The 19,312-nt window shown below is 54.2% G+C and overlaps 1 protein-coding gene across 2 annotated transcripts in view; it reads left to right on the plus strand.

Moving 5' to 3' along the window:
- INPPL1 (inositol polyphosphate phosphatase like 1) overlaps positions 1–19,312 on the plus strand; it is a 72,846-nt gene that overhangs the window by 22,625 nt on the left and 30,909 nt on the right. For both annotated transcript variants that reach the window (XM_077341137.1, XM_077341136.1), the window contains exons 2-4: positions 9,277–9,340; positions 17,298–17,448; positions 18,381–18,501. In XM_077341137.1, the coding sequence (XP_077197252.1) occupies positions 9,277–9,340; positions 17,298–17,448; positions 18,381–18,501 (336 nt within the window). The remainder of the gene's footprint in view (positions 1–9,276; positions 9,341–17,297; positions 17,449–18,380; positions 18,502–19,312) is intronic.

Here is a 19,312-nt window from a genome sequence, read left to right on the forward strand (position 1 = left end):
CCCCCAGGGTTCTAAGTTTATGGGACCTGCCAGTTTTAGCTTTCAGGCCAATGTCTTCTGCTTGCAGTCTGCTCTGTTTGGGTGTTGAGGCTTCAATTCATCAGAGATGGATGACCTCCCTGGGCCAGGAGAGCCGGACCCCATCGGATCTGGGAAGTGAGGCAGGGCCAGCCTGCTCAGCCCTTGCGCGAGAGAAGAGTGACCTGCCCCCCCCCCCCCGTCCTGCGGCTCTAGCCCGACATCCTTGACATTTATCCTGGGGTTACAGGAATGTATTGTGCCTGCCTGGGCAGCCAGCCACTGAGTGTTCAAAATGTTTCCCCATCTTTCCTTCATTAAGAGCATAAGACGAGCCACATAGGATCAGGCTGCAGCCCACCCCAGCACTGTGTCACTCAGGGGCCAAAGCCCAGGGGCCATCAGGAGGTCCACCAGCAGGGCCAGAACTCCAGGAGCCCCACAAGCACCAAGGAGACTGTGGCCCCACAAGCACCAAGGAGACAGAACATCCCTGCCCCAGACCCAAGAACATAAGAGAAGCCCTGTAGGATCAGGCCAATGGCCCATCCAGGCCAACACTCTGGGTCACTCAGGGGCCAAAGCCCAGGGGCCATCGGGAGGTCCCCCAGCAGGGCCAGAACTCCAGGAGCCCTCCCACTGTGGCCCCACAAGCACCAAGGAGACAGAGCATCCCTGCCTCAGACTTAGACATCCCTCTAGCCGTTGTGGCTACCTCATGGCCCCATGTAAATCACCCTGAGGCTCTGGGGAGGGCAGTGAATGAATGAATGAACGAATGAATGAATGGATGAATGGATGAATGAATGGCCCATAGCCCCACATCTCAGGCCAGCCCGAATGCCCCAGGCCCAGAGGAAGCGGGGTCTTCCAGGGTGCAGGAGGCCAGGCCAGGAGCGTTGGCGTCTGCCCCTCAAATCAAACTGGGGAGGAGGCATCCTCTTGGGTTGCAGAAGCAGCTGCTGGTGAAATGAAAACAGGGCAAGCTGTTGGGGCCAAACCCGGTAGGTCTTTCTCACGAGGAGTCCAGTCACTCCAGCCGAAGCTCTGCTCCTCCTGGTGCGAGACCGGCTGTGGCATATTGGTTCAAATCCCTCCTTCATGGAGACTCATTGGGTGACCTCAGACTGGTCCCCACACTCTCTGCCTATCCTGCCTCACAGGGTTGTTGTGAGGATCAAAAAGGTGAGGGGAACGACAGGAGCCACTTTGGGGAGAGAGGCAAGGCCTAGAAGAATTAAATAAATCAAATTAATGGACGTCTTCCAGGCTTCCGAGTTGGAAGAAAGCATCTCTTTTTGCAGCTGTGTTAATTTGTTTTTCCAGCAGTAATTGAAAATGAGAATGAGAAGGGAAGATCTGCGGGTCCGGCCTGGGTTGCAGAGTGCTGGCTCAATGGTAGAGCCTCCGCTGGGCAGACAGAAGGTCCCAGGTTCAATCCCCGGCATCTCCAGTTAAAAGAAGAAGAAGAGCTGGTTCTTATATGCCACTTTTCCCTACCCGAAGGAGTCTCAAAGCAGCTTCCAGTCGCCTTCCCTTTCCTCTCCCCACAACAGACACCCTGTGGGGTGGGGGAGGCTGAGAGAGCCCTGAGATTACTGAACAAGTAGAAGAGTTGGTTCTTATATGCCGCTTTTCCCTACCCGAAGGAGTCTCAAAGCGGATTACAGTCACCTTCCCTTTCCTCTCCCCACAACAGACACCCTGTGGGGTGGGGGAGGCTGAGAGAGCCCTGAGATTACTGAAGAAGAAGAAGAAGAGTTGGTTCTTAGATGCCACCTTTCTCTACCCGAAGGAGTCTCAAAGCGGCTTCCAATCACCTTCCCTTTCCTCTCCCCACCACAGACACCCTGTGAGGGAGGGAGGCTGAGAGAGCCCGGAGATTACTGAAGAAGAAGAAGAGTTGGTTCTTAGATGCCACTTTTCTCTACCCAAAGGAGTCTCAAAGCGGCTTCCAATCACCTTCCCTTTCCTCTCCCCACCACAGACACCCTGTGAGGGAGGGAGGCTGAGAGAGCCCTGAGATGACTGAAGAAGAAGAAGAGTTGGTTCTTAGATGCCACCTTTCTCTACCCGAAGGAGTCTCAAAGCGGCTTACAGTCGCCTTCCCTTTCCTCTCCCCACAACAGACACCCTGTGAGGGAGGGAGGCTGAGAGAGCCCTGAGATTACTGAAGAAGAAGAAGAGTTGGTTCTTAGATGCCACCTTTCTCTACCCGAAGGAGTCTCAAAGCGGCTTACTGTCGCCTTCCCTTTCCTCTCCCCACAACAGACACCCTGTGAGGGAGGGGAGGCTGAGAGAGCCCGGAGATTACTGAAGAAGAAGAAGAGTTGGTTCTTAGATGCCACTTTTCTCTCCCCGAAGGAGTCTCAGAGTGGCTTCCAATTGCCTTCCCTTCCTCTCCCCACCACAGACACCCTGTGAGGGAGGGAGGCTGAGAGAGCCCTGAGATTACTGAAGAAGAAGAAGAGTTGGTTCTTAGATGCCACCTTTCTCTACCCGAAGGAGTCTCAAAGCGGCTTACAGTCGCCTTCCCTTCCTCTCCCCACAACAGACACCCTGTGAGGGAGATGAGGGTGAGAGAGCCCTGAGATTACTGAAGAAGAAGAAGAAGAGTTGGTTCTTATATGCTGCTTTTCTCTACCTGAAGCGGCTTACAGTCGCCTTCCCTTTCCTCTCCCCACAACAGACACCCTGTGGGGTGGGTGAGGCTGAGAGAGCCCTGATATTCCTGCTCAGTCAGAACAGCCTTATCAGTGCCGTGGCGAGCCCAAGGTCACCCAGCTGGCTGCATGTGGGAGAGCAGTGGGGATTCAAACCCGGCTCACCAGATTAGAGGTCCGTGCTCCTAACTGCTACACCAAGGTGCATCGGAAAGCACAAGAGTCTAGACCAGAAATAGCTCTCGTCTGCCTGGCGCAGGCTGGGAATCCGGGTCCCCTCCCAGCCCCTGACTGTCTCCAGGCCCAGACCGGACGGGTGTTCTGCAATAAATAGACTGGGGCAGGGAGGCTGGCATTCAGGCAGGCTGGGGTCATTCTTGGGAAGCCGACCGCTCAGCATAATGGCCCTTTGTGTCTCCTCCGCTCAGCTGCCTGCCTTTGGGAACGGAGTTTCTCTGTCTGCTGGGGATTAGGCATGGGGCTAGCCGTAGCCGGGCCTCAAAGAGCGGCGGGACCGCAGCCGCGGCATCTGGCTGGAGCCCCGGAGTCAGGGGAGGAGAAACTGGAGCCTGTCGGGACACACATGGTGCGTGCGGCTGGCTGTGGCTCACGTACTCGCTGTGGCACAGCTGAACACGAGGGGCATGCTTCAGGAGACCTCGCCAGTGTGGGGCAGCCTAGCCAAGGTTTGCAAGCTGCCCTGTGTTGTTTCTGGAACTGGGAAATGGCTGTTGTGGCATGGGATGGAGAGGGGGGGGGCTTCTGTTCTTTCCCTGTGTGGCTGTGCTGTCAGAAATACCATAGTAGGCTGCTTTGCCCCCACCCCTCTAAAGAATGTGCCCCTATAAAAGTATCTATTCTAGTACGGACCCAGTCATTTAATCTTCTGGGAATCAGGAGGGGCGCATGGGCAGGGGAGGGGCTGTGGCTCAGCAGAAGAGCCTCTGAAGGTCCCAGGTTCAATCCCCAGCATCTCCAGTTTACGGTGATGGGAAAGACCTCCGCCCAAGACCCATGGAAAAGGGGGAAGCAAAAAGGGGACAGAAAGCCAACCTGAGAAAACAGGTCGGGAACCTGAAGGTTGAGCAGCAAACATATATTACCATTAAAATACAAATATGTATTATTAAGTGCGCAGTGCGAAGACTGAAGACACTGCGATGTTGCGCAGACAGCCTCATTACAGCTGCACATGGTATGAACATAGACCGAACCCGTTTCAACCCAGGGGGCCTTCATCAGCGGTCAAACAAACAAAAGGCCCACATGTTGTAGGGCAGCGTTAGAGCGAGACCTGGTTGGTAGCACAAGAAACGTAAATCGTGAAGCTCCCAACATTACATAATAGTAATTTCAGAGGTGGAGCTCAGAGTAAAAAAGAACCAGGTTCAATCCCCGGCATCTCCAGTTGAACTTGACGGACTGAGGGTGTGATCCAGTAGAAGGCAGCTTTGTGTGTGTGTGTGTGTGTGTGTGTGTGAGGCTTCTGACTCGGGCCCAAAGAGAAATAAAATATATGAAGCAGCGCACAAGACCATCTTGATGGACGTTTTTAGCCTTCCTGTGGGCATAGAGCAGGAGTCAGCAGGAGGGGAAGCCTCAGAAGAGCCCTGCTGGGTCAGACCCGCCTCCCGTCCCACACAGTGGAGGGCTAACCACTGGGCATGGAGGCCGAGGCCTTCCCCCCACCCACGTTGCCTCCTGACTCTGGGATTCAGAGATTTAGTGCCTCTGCATGTGGAGGTTCCCCTCAGTCCCCATGGCTAGTAGCCAATGATAGACTTATATCCTCTATAAATCTCTCTGCACCCCCTTTAAAGCTGTTTATTGTTGCAACCTCTGGAAACCAATTCTACATTTAATCACTCTCTCTGTGTAAAGCTGTAATTCCTCCTGTTCATCTACTACCTACTGCCCATCTATCCTCTGTTTTTAGTATTTTGGGAGAGGGAGAACGATTTCTCTTTGTCGGCTCTCTCTACCCCCAGCATAACGAAATCAGAGTCCAGTAGCACCTTTTAAGACCAACCAAGATTTATTCAAGGTGGGAGCTTCCAAGTGCAAGCAAAGTGCTTTGAATAAATCTTGGTTGGTTGGTCTTAAAAGGTGCTACTGGACTCTGGTTTTGTTGTGCTTCTTCAGACCAACACAGTGACCCATTTGAATCTACCCTCAGCATAGTTTTATAAATCACGTCCCTCTTCTATACTGGAATGTCCTGGACTGTACAGGGAGCTCGACTAAATGACCCCTGAGAACCCTTCCGGCTCTGTGTTTCTCGGTTCTCCGTTTTATAGCTGAAATTCAAAGTATCGCTGAGGGCTTAATCCTGGAGTAAGTTCTCCTCTGGAATGGCTCGACGTAGTGACTGGGAGCAGCAAAATGTTCCGGGGGGATGGGGGGCCCCGGTTAGCTCAAACCCTTGTTCATTCGTGCCCCACTGTTCTCATAAAACCCGAGCCGTTGACAGCAGGCCATAAAAACATGTGTACAAAATTAGATGCAATAAAATAGCATTAATAGCGACTCCTTAATGCAGTGCCCAAACTTTTAAGAATGGCAATAAAATGCTGGGCGTGCTTCTGCAAAATGCAAAACCATTCCCAGTGCAATAGCTTTGATCGCTGTCCTTTCTGCACCCACCACCACTGGCTTCCGAAGAGCTGGAGGATGAGCAGGTGGTGATTAGGGGGTGAACTGTGGATATTTTGAGCCCCCCTTGAGCCGGGCTATCACTGTGGTGGGCTGCCGATTCAGATCCTGACGGCTGCGGAGACAGAATATCCACTCCCTGCATGGAAGGGTTTGCCTTCGGGGAAGCCTGCCTTCTCCCAAGTCCGAACTGCAGAAAACAAAGCCCCGGAAAGGACTGTAGCTCAGTGGTAGAGCATCTGCTTGGCATGCAGAAGGTCCCAAGTTCAATCCCCAGCATCCCAGAGGGGTTTTTGAGGCAAGAGATGTTCAGAGGTCGTTTGCCTTTACCTGTCTCTGCATATAGTGACTTTGACTTCCTTCGTGGTCTCCCATCCAAGTACTAATCAGGGCTCCAAGAAGGGTGCTCGTTATCCGCCAGCTGCCCGTGGGGGCCATGTTGGGGGCCCTTGCTGCAGGGGACTGTTGCAAATACAGTTAGAGGAATGTCTGGGTGGAATTTTGTACGTTCATAAAATCGTATATAAATGATAAAATGCTCTTATGATTTGGTACTGCTTCATTGAGTTGTTTTATCATTTCAAATTGAATTATTGTATACAGATCACTTTTTTATTTTCAGCGTTTGTAAAGTTTTCAGTGCTGAAATGTGGCAGCGTTTCATGTTCGCCACCTAGGAGACCGTACTTGGGTGGAAAGGCAGCATAGAAATGTTTTAGATAAATAGATATTTATCTTGATAGTTGGGTGCTAGTTATGCTTCATGACCCCCCTGGCTAGCATCCAACTACTTAAATCTTCTGGTGACACCAGAGGTGCCTCCCGATTTCTTCCTGGCCCCCAAATGGCCAAGGTGTCTTGGGCCTGCATTTGTGTCCTTTATTTCAGCCGTAAATCCCTGCTTTTCTACCGCAGCGTCTTCGTGAAGGTTGACAATCCAAGGTGACAATAAAAGGCCCGGCGATATCCATATAAACGAAAGCAGCCAAAGTAGAACAAACAAACCCGCCTGCCTGTGCAAGTTCTTGATGGCAAACATGCCAGCTGCAAAGCGGCCACTTGCTCCAGTCATTCTTTCATAAACAAAATGCACCTTTTAGCCCTGCGGCCCCCAGGCTGTTGGGGCTGAGCGCATTTCCATGGAAAAGTCAGAAAGTGGTCTCCAGGAGGGCCGGTAGAGTGGAAGGGTGGCTTCCTCTGTGCTGGTCCAGGACCCACCCTGGAGATGCTGCAGCATCCTTTAATCACCCTCCCTCCCTCCCAGCCTTTGCCACCTTCAGCACTGCGTTTGCAGGCAGCGACTCATAATGGGGGTCCATGCGGAAGCATGGCATTTCTGTGGCCAAGGGGGGAACCAGGGGTCGCTTGAAAAGGTCAAGCACAGTTCCTTCCTCCTTCGCTCCCTTCCTCCCTCCCTTTAATCCTGGACAGATCTTCCTTCCTTCCTTCCTTCCTTCCTTCCTACCTTCCTACCTTCCTTCCTTCCTTCCTTCCTTCCTTCCTTCCTTCCTTCCTTCTCCCTGTATTTTCCTTCCTTCCTTCCTTCCTTCCTTCCTTCCTTCCTTCCTTCCTTCCTTCCTTCCTTCCTTCCTTCCTTCCTTCCTTCCTTCCTTCCTTCCTGCCATGGAACCAAATCCACCCCCCTACCATTTATGCTCCAAGTGGGCCTCCGTGTTGGTCAGATGGGCAGAGGTACCTTGGATGCTTTAGGATGCTTAGGGCTGATCCTGCGTTGAGCAGGGGGTTGGACTAGATGGCCTGTATGGCCCCTTCCGACTCTAGGATTCTATGATTCTATACCCTTGATTGTGAAATGCTGGGAGTAATTAACTGAGACCCATTAATCTCCCATCTTATTTTCTTTATTTGTTGTATTTATATACCGCCCTCCCCTGAGGCTCAGGGCAGTTTACATAGAATGTAGAGCAATACAAGGAACTTAGTTTTTCCATAACGTATAGATAACCACCACAGTAGTAATATGAACATTAATAACTGTAACAAAGGTAACTATAACAATGCAAACAGGTCCAGGGCCAGAACGCATGAGTGGATTCCTGGGAGGACCTTTTTGTTTCCTTAACTGTGCCCCCCTTCCCCCCCCCCCCCCGAATTTAACCCAAACAAACGTGACCTCGTAAATGAAGCTTGTGATTCCTGTTTGGTCCCTACATCTGTTAAATATCTTAGTGATGCTGTATGCTAATTTGCTGCTAGATGCAAGGACCGGTGACTCCTGAATCATCATAGAAGCCAAGAGTTGGAAGAATCCCATTTCCCTGCCTGCTTCTAAAAACCTGTGCAGACCCTGAGTGAGCGACCAGCGGCCTTCCGAGGACCGTCCCCACCCCCCACCGACGGTGCCCTTCTGTTTTCCCCTCCCCAGGACAGGACGGGGCGGGTCGAACTCTTCCCCCTTCGGTCTTACTCGTGTGGGCTGACTCATTGGGGGGGGGGTGCAGGGGAGGGGGCCGTGGCCTTGTGCTGCCTCTGGGCTCTAAGGCAAGGGAGGTTTTTCCTCTGCTGGTGCCCCTGAGTCAGCCTCCCTCCCGCAAGAGGGGTCACGGTGGAGAGGAGCCGGGCAAAGTTCCACTTGCTTTACTTCCGGGCTGCCTCTGGTTTGCTCGAAGGCCGAAGGACACCGTTCTGCAACTCTGTGAGGAGAAGCAGAAGAATCAACCCCTGCCACGGGGGGGGGGGGGACGGAGAGGAGGAGCAGAACGGAGGCGAGAAGCTTCTCTTGACAGAGATCACTTCAGGGTGGGCACCAGGCAGTTGCAGATTCCCCCGCAGCAAGCCCTCCCTGTACTCTGAAATCCAGCACTTCAGGGATTGGATTTAGCGAGAAGGCCGTTGATTGGTTGGGGTGTGACTGTTTTGCACATGGAAGGTCCTCGGTTCAGTCCAAGGCATCTCCCACCCAAAATGTCTTCTGCACCCAGGCTGGAAGATCTTTGGGGGAGATCTCTCTCTCTCTGAGACTGTTGGACTACTGCTGAGTCCAATTTGTGTGTGTTTACATGTCGTCATTTGGATAACTCTGCGTCCCGTATTTAGCCCATGCCGGGTCATGTTACAAAATGCAATGTAGTGCTTGCCATTTGTTGGAACATAAATGCACATTTGACAAAATTAATCCATACCTTAAAAGGGGTACCTTATAGGATTTCTAGACCCTTCGATATTTGATGAGCTCTTTGACTCTCATACCCTGGAAATCCTGTTGGTCTCTCAGGTGCTCCTGGACTTGAGTCTAGCTCAATTCAAGCGAGAAGCCATGTTGGTCTGAAGCAGCAGGACAAATTTGGAGTCCGGGGGCACCTTTTAAGCTTCACTTGAGGTGTGCTCGGGGCCACATCACTAGATGAGTCAAGCTCAAGTTTTCAGCTGGTAGCAGAAGGTGGAGGACAGGAGGGCATTCGGTAAGTCAGACCGAAAAGTCTGTGTCTCTCACCCTAGTTCAACGGTGGCTCTCCAGATGTCCATGGACTACAATTCCCATGAGCCCCTGCCAGCACATGCTGGCAGGGGCTCATGGGAATTGTAGTCCATGGACATCTGGAGAGCCACAGCGTAGCCACCCCTGCCCTTGTTCATCTCACTACTGATAATGGACGGAGCCCTTCAGGCCTTCGTGTTCAAAGCGAATAGCCGTCCCCAGGCCTCATGACCAGCATCCTCGGTGATTGATAAATGCAGAACATGCACAGTCAGCCTGAAGTTCTCCAGGGAAAGACTTACTGCGTGGCTTGGCCCTTTGCCCAGAGTCTCTGAGTGTGTGCGGGAGGCCTTTAATTCATCTTTGGGAAATGGAGCCTGGCCCGACGTATTTGGGACTGGGGTGCGGGGATGGAGGCCCTTGAAGTGCAGAATGCGGTGTTTTTATTTCGTCTGCTTTAAATCTTTGTTTTTTTTCTCTCCCCTCCCTCTTTTCTCGCCGTAGATTCCAGAAACACGTCCACACCTATCGGATTTTGCCAGATGAAGAGGATTTTCTGGCTGTCCAGGTGAGGCTCCTTCCGTCCCCAAAAAATCTCGCATCATTTCTGACTTTGCAAACATTTTGGAAAGCCTTGAAATATTCGGGGGGGAGGCGTTGAGCATCGGAGCTAGTCCAGGCCGTGAGGACAATTGTGTGAGCTTTGGGAGCGCTTGCCGTGTTTTTGCGTTCCTCAGATGTTGAGGCTCTGGGTTGGAGCCCTCACAGTGGTGAGATGACGGGTATTTTGCCTCTGCCCCCTCAAAAGAAAGCCAGGCAGGCAGAAAACAGAGAGGAGGTGCAGGGAGGAAAAAAGGACCCAGAGCGTGTTGGCAGGGTGGGTGGGTGGGTGGGTGACCCATGCCTGCCGTGCAGAATATATTTATTTGCAGAATCTAAACTGTTTACAGTTCTAAGCTGTCTTCTAAAGTTCGAGGGGGCCAGGCATGCCTCCCTGGGGAGGTTGGGTCCTAATTTGGGGGCTACCACCGAAAAGGGCCTCTTTCGTGTGCCCACTAGAGCATCTCTGATAAGTGGGACACTTATGGGGGCTTCTTCCATGAATCTTAATCCCCAGTCAGGAGCATCCGGGAGAGTAAATTACCCCAGTTTCAAGCCACGCTGGGTTTAAGGGACGCAACCAATACTTTGAATCAGGCTTGGGAGTTGATTGGCGGGTAGTGTTATTGCTGTAAACAGTCACATACAGTCCCCCCCCATTGCTGACCCCTACCAGCACTCTAGCCACAGCATTCTGCACTAGCTGCAGCTGCTGTACACTCTTCAAGGGCAGCCCCAAGAAGAGCGCATTGCAGTAGTCTGCAGGTATGTACAAACACGTGCGGTCTTTTTTTAGAGGCAGAGGGGAGGGCTATCCTGAGAGGCTTCATCAGTGGGCGGGCAGGAACAGGGGGAAGAGGGGGCTTTGCTGCAGAAGTGGCTGCCCACTCCTCCCACCCCCACCCCCTGTGCTCTCCAGTCGGGTGAGCCTCCTATGGAGCGGTGCCTCTGGGGCAGTGCAGGCTGGCAAGAGCCCTGCAGATGCCCACACAGCGCTGATCTTGGCAGGAAATCAGCCTGGCCATGCACTGGGTCCTTTATAGCTGCAACAGTAGCCTCATTGTACCGGCCCAGCAGGCAGGAAAAGGCAGACCCGGAGGAGGGGGGTGGCTGGAGAAGAGAGAGGACGTTCCTCACTCCCCCCCAACCCACGCACACATGCAGGCTTTCCGGTCCCACCCCCCTCGTGTCCCGGCAAGAGGGATGACGTGGAAGCCCTCTGAGCACAGGACAGCAAGTGGAGACACTGCCCCCCCATGGAGGACGAGCAGGGGGTGGACGGGGGCTCTCTTCTGCAGAGGGGGTGGGGGGGGAAGTCAGAGCGCTTTTCCTGCTTGCCCTGGAGGCCTGCTCCTTTGCTGTTGGCTGAGGCGTCCTCCCTGTAACGCTTTGCTGTCTCGGTGCAGATGCACTTTGGAAGGCCAGTGGAAGCCGTGGAAATGGCCCAGGCTGATCATGCAGGCAGAACGGGCATTCAGTGACCTTGTGAATGAACGGCTGGCAGGAAGAAAATGGGTTCCTTTAAGTGTGGTGCTAGAGGAGAGTTTTAAGCACAAGGTGGTCTGCCCTGTTAGATTCACGGGTTCAAAGGAAGCCAGGGCCCTGGGAGATCAGTCAGCTGCTTATTGAGATCTCAGCATGGTGGTACAAGAGGCAAAACTGAGCTGAGACCCCCCCCCTGAAAAAAAACACGCCCAAATTATGTACAGAAGGAAGCAGTGGCTCTTCCCAACACAGTGGTTCCGCGGATGGGATCTCACTGCGCATTGGCCAGTCATGCTGCCCGCTTCAATTCCGCCTCAGACTTCAAGCTCGGTCCCCGGCAGATCCACCAACGCAACAAGCCCCCGAGGAAAAATGCAGAAGGCTGAGCTCAAATCCAACCTGTGTCTAAACTGAGGCTCTCAGACCACCGGCAAAGAGGAGAGTGGGCGCATCAGCTGAAGGCAGCCAGAGAAGAGGGGGTGGAGGGACTCCGTCAGGGAAGCCACGGGGGCCCTCCCTTTGTGAGGCTGATGGCGAGAGGACGTTTTGGAGGACGTTGGAAGCTCCTTGACGGTGCTTGAATGAATGAATGGCCTCCGAAGCATCTTCCCTTGGACCCTCCCTGGCCTGACCCAGCAGGGCTCTTCCCAGGGTCTTCTCAGGGGAAGGCCTCGGCCTCTCTGCCCTGTGGCTGGCCCTGCAGAGGAACTGGCTGGCCCCTGGGTGAGACGGGAGGCTGGACTGGAGGGACCCTCCCTGGCCTGACCCAGCAGGGCTCTTCTGAGGGTCTTCTCAGGGGAAGGCCTCGGCCTCTCTGCCCTGTGGCTGGCCCTGCAGAGGAACTGGCTGGCCCCTGGGTGAGACGGGAGGCTGGACTGGAGGGACCCTCCCTGGCCTGACCCAGCAGGGCTCTTCTGAGGGTCTTCTCAGGGGAAGGCCTCGGCCTCTCTGCCCTGTGGCTGGCCCTGCAGAGGAACTGGCTGGCCCCTGGGTGAGACGGGAGGCTGGACTGGAGGGACCCTCCCTGGCCTGACCCAGCAGGGCTCTTCTGAGGGTCTTCTCAGGGGAAGGCCTCGGCCTCTCTGCCCGGTGGCTGGCCCTGCAGAGGAACTGGTTGGCCCCTGGGTGAGACGGGAGGCTGGACTGGAGGGACCCTCCCTGGCCTGACCCAGCAGGGCTCTTCTGGGGGTCTTCTCAGGGGAAGGCCTCGGCCTCTCTGCCCTTTGGCTGGCCCTGCAGAGGAACTGGCTGGCCCCTGGGTGAGACGGGAGGCTGGACTGGAGGGACCCTCCCTGGCCTGACCCAGCAGGGCTCTTCTGAGGGTCTTCTCAGGGGAAGGCCTCGGCCTCTCTGCCCTGTGGCTGGCCCTGCAGAGGAACTGGCTGGCCCCTGGGTGAGACGGGAGGCTGGACTGGAGGGACCCTCCCTGGCCTGACCCAGCAGGGCTCTCCTGAGGGTCTTCTCAGGGGAAGGCCTCGGCCTCTCTGCCCTGTGGCTGGCCCTGCAGAGGAACTGGCTGGCCCCTGGGTGAGACGGGAGGCTGGACTGGAGGGACCCTCCCTGGCCTGACCCAGCAGGGCTCTTCCCAGGGTCTTCTCAGGGGAAGGCCTCGGCCTCTCTGCCCTGTGGCTGGCCCTGCAGAGGAAGTGGCTGGCCCCTGGGTGAGACGGGAGGCTGGACTGGAGGGACCCTCCCTGGCCTGACCCAGCAGGGCTCTTCTGAGGGTCTTCTCAGGGGAAGGCCTCGGCCTCTCTGCCCTGTGGCTGGCCCTGCAGAGGAACTGGCTGGCCCCTGGGTGAGACGGGAGGCTGGACTGGAGGGACCCTCCCTGGCCTGACCCAGCAGGGCTCTTCTGAGGGTCTTCTCAGGGGAAGGCCTCGGCCTCTCTGCCCTGTGGCTGGCCCTGCAGAGGAACTGGCTGGTCCCTGGGTGAGACGGGAGGCTGGACTGGAGGGACCCTCCCTGGTCTGACCGAGCAGGGCTCTTCTGAGGTCCTTATCAGGGGAAGGCTCCTGAGTGAGATCCAGCAGAGCGGTTCAGTAGGACTGTTCAAAGGTTCTCATGCACACAAAGGAAGGCCAGCAGACGGCAAGATGGGGCTTGTGGCCCGGGTGTAGATTAATGCCCCGGCTTTGCACTCCCCAGCAGCTGTGCAGCAGGTGTCAGGAAAGGGTTCCCTGGCTCTTCTCGATGTGCCCGCATGTGGGAGAGGGGGTGGGGCATCCTTGCAATGTGATGCTCTGATGCTCTCATGCCTGGCTTCTCAGCCCTTCCTTGCTGCCCCCGGTTCTGCTGCTGGACGGAGGCCCAGACGAGATGTGTGACGTCCCAGTTTGCTGTCTTTGAATTCGCCCTGTTCCAACCATTTGGAGAGGATGTGCTTCTCCTCGCACACTTGCTAAGATTGGCTCTACATCTCACCCCTGTCGTTTCTGTGAGCCTGAAGCTGTGACTGACTCAGGAAACAATTATCCCAGACCGAATTCTTTCCTATGACAGCCACAGCTTTAGGTTCACAGAAACGACAGGTGTAAGATGCAGAGCCAATCCTAGTAGGTAGATCCGGCCCTTCCTTTCTTTAGTGGAAGACTTTTAAGTCGCTTTGACTTGCGGGGCGCGTCTCCTTTGCCTATGCCTGGCACACGCCAGTACTCGGCCATTTTGGGAGGAAGAAATGACGCTTGTCAGTTTTGAATTGGAATGTTCAGGCTGGTTGCCAACTCCAGGCAGGTGGCACAGTGAACTCCCTGGGTAATCACCGCTACCACCTGGCTTACCTGTCCCTTCCACACCTGAGGCCTCGCCTCTGTGGTCTCCCACAGCCCCAGCCCCTGGGCACTGTGAGGGATGAGATACTGCCAGGGTCCACCCCTCTGGGTCTTCCCTTTGGACTTCTGCCAGCATTTCCAAGGTGGGGGAGCTCAACGTGGATCAGAGAACCACGGCCCACTTCCAATTTAGAAAAGATTTATTAAGAGAACAAGGTTTAAAAAGCAGATCTTCAGCACAGCTCAGAGAGTTAAGCAAAAGAGACCAAAAGAAACGGGATGAAATGCCGTCCTTCTGTCCCTCTGCTAAACATGCCCTCTGGTGTTAAGTACAGGGCAGGCCCCTTTGCTTAGAGAGTCCCAAAGTCTCTCATTGCTTTGCTCACATGTCCAAGATGGCTGCTCACCCCTTCTCCCAAGAGCAGGCCCCTTCCCCGATAATCAGCAGGTGAAAGACCCCTCTAGGTATTTGGATGGGAGGCCGCTAAGGAAGACCCCTCTTTCCTCCCCGATATGGCAGTGCTGTGGTTGGGGACCAGCCCCCCCCCACAACTGGTTTGTGTTATGCGCTCCACGCTGTCTTAGTAAGGGTACCACATGCTCACTGGGACGGATGTGGTAACGGGCCTGAGCAAACATTGGGCACTGCCATCTAGCATTTCTATTTCTGGCGTTTAAAATAAATTGCAGTGCCTCTTTCTGAGGGGGGAGGGGGTTTCGTAGCCCCATTTATCAGCAGGGCCGGATGGTGCACCGTCTCACTAACTGGATTTCTGCATAACCCTTTCAGCACCTGACTTTTAAAGAAAACCTTGTTTCACCCAGTTTCACCCAGGATGGTGGGCTTACACCGTGGTGTGCTGTTCGGAGTTGTTCTTTCAAAACTGGCGCAGTTCCCTGAATACCTCCCCCCTCCTCCCTCCCTCCGTCCCTCTTGACGTATGGGACGTTGCACACCCAAAATACAGCAGTTGTGCAACATTTCATGTATTTCTCTGCCCTGCTCCCTTTACGATGTGTGTTTATGGCTCCACCTGGTGCTCAGCAAGGTTCATTGGCCTTCTAGGGGTGTTTGATTTAGCTTGGATAAGCCTGAAAAAACCAGACGATGCTGATTCAGGTATTTTTGGGGAATTTCCCAGAGGAATCACAATCCCCCATTTGTTCTAGTGGGCTTTCTCCCCGGCGAAATCCCCTGAGGTTGAGGAGAGCCTGCTTTCCACAGCCTCAGAGGGGCTGCTGCGGGAGACATTTAAAGACCCCGTCAAAAAGCTGATCCTGAGTGTTGGCCGTTTGGTGGGGTCTTTCTCCTTTATCAACAGTTGCATCACTCGAGAATTATGTAAGAGAAACACAGAGGAGACGATGGCTCAATTCATATAATGGAATGTGCAGTTTGGAGAATTTGTTCCATCTCTACTAAAGGTAGAATCATAGAATCATAGAGTTGGAAGGGGCCAGAGAGGCCACCTAGTCCAACCCCCTGCTCAACGCAGGATCAGCCCTAAGCATCCTAAAGCATATGATAATGATATTAATTAATTTAGATTTTGCCTAACACTGTTGCATTTTGCTTTTGTGTTTGACGTATTTATACTGGGTACATTCCTTGTTCGTTGGGGTCTTTCTTTCCAATAGGCCCCTCTGAATGCGGGGTGGCCACTGGCCACAGGCTCAGGGGGGTCTGCTGGAAAGAGATTTAGTGGTCCCACCGAACAGCTGATACTTGGGATCAGGAGGGAGGGGTCTGTTGGAGAGACAGTTAAAGACCCTATGCCGGCTGCAGGCTAGAGTTTGGGGGGGGGGGGTCAGACCAGAAGAAGAAGGAGGAGGAGGAGGAGGAGGAGGAGGAAGAGGAAGAGGAAGAGGAAGAGGAAGAGGAAGAGGCTCAAAGCGGCTTACAGTTGCCTTCCCTTCCTCTCCCCACACCAGACATCCTGTGAATTGGGCGCAGCTGAGAGAGCTCTGATATCACTGCTCTGTCAGAACAGCTCTATCAGCCCAAGGTCACCCAGCTGGCTGCATGTGGGGGAGTGCAGAATCGAACCCGGCTCGCCAGATTAGAAGTTCATACTCCTAACCACTACACCAAGCTGGCTCTCGGTTGTCTCCCTGACCGTTCTCCCCCTGCCGACCACCAAGCAGCTGATCCATCAGGGGCTTCTCTCCACTGCAAGATCTTGTCGAGAGAAGACCTGAATTGGTCAAACGTAAATCAATTAACCGAACCAGTGGTTTGGTTGAATCAGGAAAACTGAAATCTGAAAAGTACATAATTTTCCTCTGATGCACATTCCTAGTAGGGACTGTTAAAGATGGAAGAATATCCCTGCTGGATCAGGCCAGGGGTCCCTCCAGTCCAGCCTCCTTTCTCACGCAGTGGCAACTAGTCCCCTCAGAGGGCCAGCAGCAGGGCAGAGAGGCCGAGGCCTTCCCCAGAAGCTGGTCGCCTATGAATATGGAGGTAGTAGAGAAAAGGTTTTTTCTGTTTGGCCTGCTCATAAACAATTCAGTCCTACTACCGGCCAAACAAGTTAGTTATTGTAACTATTTACAAAGAATTGGAAGGGACCTCCAGGGTCATCTAGTCCAACCCCCTGCACTATGCAGGACACTCCCAACCCTCTCGCTCCTCCACTGTCACCTGCCGCCCCCTTGAGCCTTCACAGAATCAGCCTCCCCGTCTGTGAAGGCAAAAGCCAAGCACTGACATAATCCCCTTTGCCTGCCCACCCATTCCCAATCTGCCTAAATTCACAGAATCAGCCTCACCGTCAGATGGCTCTCCAGCCTCTATTTAAAAATCTCCAAAGAAGGAGAACCCACCGCCTCCCGAGGAAGCCTGTTCCACTGAGGAACCGCTCTGACTGTCAGGAACTTATTCCGGATGTTTAGATGGAATTTAGAATCATAGAGTTGGAAGGGACCTCCAGGGTCATCTAGTCCAACCCCCTGCACTATGCAGGACCCTCACAACCCTCTCGCTCCTCCACTGTCACCTGCCACCCCCTTGAACCTCCACAGAATCAGCCTCTCCGTCATATGGCTCTCCAGCCTCTGCTAAAAACTCCAAAGAAGGAGAACCCACCGCCTCCCGAGGAAGCCTGTTCCACTGAGGAACCGCTCTGACTGTCAGGAACTTATTCCGGATGTTTAGATGGAATTTAGAATCCTAGAGTTGGAAGGGACCTCCAGGGTCATCTAGTCCAACCCCTGCACTGTGCAGGACACTCACAACCCTCTCGCTCCTCCACTGTCACCTGCCACCCCCTTGAACCTCCACAGAATCAGCCTCTCCGTCAGATGGCTCTCCAGCCTCTGCTTAGAAATCTCCAAAGATGGAGAACCCACCACGTCCCGAGGAAGCCTGTTCCACTGAGAAACCGCTCTGACTGTCAGGAACTCCTTCCGGATGTTTAGCCGAAAATTCTTATGGATTTGCTTTCCACCCTGTCTCTAGGGCCCCAGAGCAGATTATGTTGCAAGTAAAGTTCCACATAAAATTAAAATACATAGTAAAAACAAAATATGCAATACCAATAAAGTATACAGGTAAAAATCTTTAGTCAAGTTAGCAAATTAAATAGATTTTAACTGCTTAAAATTAGACTTGGATCCTCAGTGCCCTGGAATATTTTTTGTCCCTGCTGACGGCTCCCTTTCTTCCCACAGACATCTCAGGGGGTCCAGGTGAGACGCTTCAAGACCCTAAGTGACCTCATTGCCTTATACCTGCAGCCGAACCAGGGCCTCGTCTGCACCCTCCTCTTCCCCGTGGAGCGGGAGAAGGAGAAGGAGTACGTGGAAGACCGGGACTACTCAGGTACGGCCACGCCCTCCCTGCAGGCAGGCACACGGGTCTGCGAGCAGCCAAATACCAGCCGCCGTCTGGCCCACGGATCAGCTGTGAGGCGGTCTCGGACCGAGGGAGGGCAACCGTTGTGGACAGGGGTTCGTGGATATATTCTGGGCTGGGTGCCAGGGAGCTGAAGTTGGGAAAGCACCTGCTTGGCCTGCAGAAGGTCCCAGGTTCAATCCCCAGCATCTCCATTTGAAAAGACCAGGCAGGAGGGGATGGGAAAGACCACTGCCTGAGAATCCGGAGAGCCATTGGAGATGGGCCATAGCTGAGTGGGAAGAGCCTCTGCTTGGTACAGAAGGTCCCTGGTTCAATCCCCGGCATCTCCAATTAAAAAGGACCAGGCCGGAGGGGATGGGAAAGACCTTTCTCTGCCTGAGACCCTGGAGAGCTGCTGCCAGTCTGAATAGACAGTTCTGATGCTGAGGGACAGACAGCCTGATTCAGTGGCAGAAGGCAGCCTCCCTCTTTTCCTGTTATACGGGAGGTCCAGCCCTCCCCCTGGGGCTCATTTCAGCCAGCCAAGTCAGAAAGGCCTGGTTCTCACCCTTATGGTCCTCCCTCGTCTCCTGAAGCAGACTGTTGTCTAAGCAGAGGGCATGAGCATGTACAGAGAGCCATATAAGTGGGCATGTCTGCCATTGGAGGAGCAGGCCTGTGGAGGCCGCCTGTCTGTCTTCGGGGTGGAGAGGGCTGGACCCCAACGCCCACGAAACACAGTGAAGCTCGTAGGGTTGCTTTGCACAAGTGTCCTGGGCTGCCTGAGGGGGTCGGCAGAGAATCTGGGGGAGGGAAGGCAGATTTCTGTGCGGGCAAAAGAGAGGCTCCCCCAGGCATTCTCTCCACCCCCCCCCCCCGCCCCTGGACCCAACTGATGCCTCCCCCTTTCCTTTCAGACGGGGAAGATGAGAAGCCCCCACTGCCACCCCGCTGTGGGTCCACCAGCATTTCTTTTGGGAGCGCCACCCCCGGCGGGGCCAGCAACACCCTTGCCGTGCAGGACGGAATCCTTGAAAGGTAACCAGCAAAAGTCCGGGAACCCTCTCTGGCGGCCTGCAGGGTGGAATGGTTTATTTATATCCCGCTTTGCTCCCTGGTGGGGATCCAGGGGGGCTTATGCTGTTCTCTTCTCCTCCATCTTGGCCTCAGGTGGGTCAGGCTGAGGGGGTGTGACGGGGACAAGGTCACCCAGCCAGCTGCCAGGGAAGAGGAGGGTTTCCGAGTCTTCCTCAGATGCTCTGGACACTCCTCCACACGACTGTAGGAACCCTCCCCACTAGGGATGCCAACCTCCAGGTGGGACCTGGGGATCCCCTGGAATTCCAGCTCATCTCCAGACTACGGAGACCAGTTCCCCTGGATAAATATTTTGGACGGTGGACTGTATGGCCTTGTTGTAACCCACTGAGGTCCAGTCTGCTCCAGGCTCCACCCCCAAATCTGCAGGAGTATCCCTACCTGGATATGACAGCCCTATTCCCCCCCCCCATGCATCTCTGTGCCCCGTCTTTCTTACCCAACTTCCTCAGAGATATAGATACAAAGTGATATTCTCTAATGAACAGAATTTTCTCTGAGCATGTGCAGAGTGTTTAGACCTTGCCACCAGAATGGAAGGGGGCCAGGTTCAGCCCAGGCAGGAATGGATGGGGCAGGAGGGGGAGGGGGCAGGAGGGGTGGCCTTGAGAAAATCCGTGGGGGGGGATTAAGATACAGGAGAGTGCGAGAATCTTCCCCCAGGCTTTGAATACAAGTTGTGTACGTTTTGAATTATCACTTGGGATGTGTTTTTATAATTTTATAACCTAATGGCCCCTTCCCACTCTAG

This window comes from Paroedura picta, chromosome 6 (genome assembly GCF_049243985.1).
Source record: "Paroedura picta isolate Pp20150507F chromosome 6, Ppicta_v3.0, whole genome shotgun sequence".
NCBI lineage: Eukaryota > Metazoa > Chordata > Lepidosauria > Squamata > Gekkonidae > Paroedura > Paroedura picta.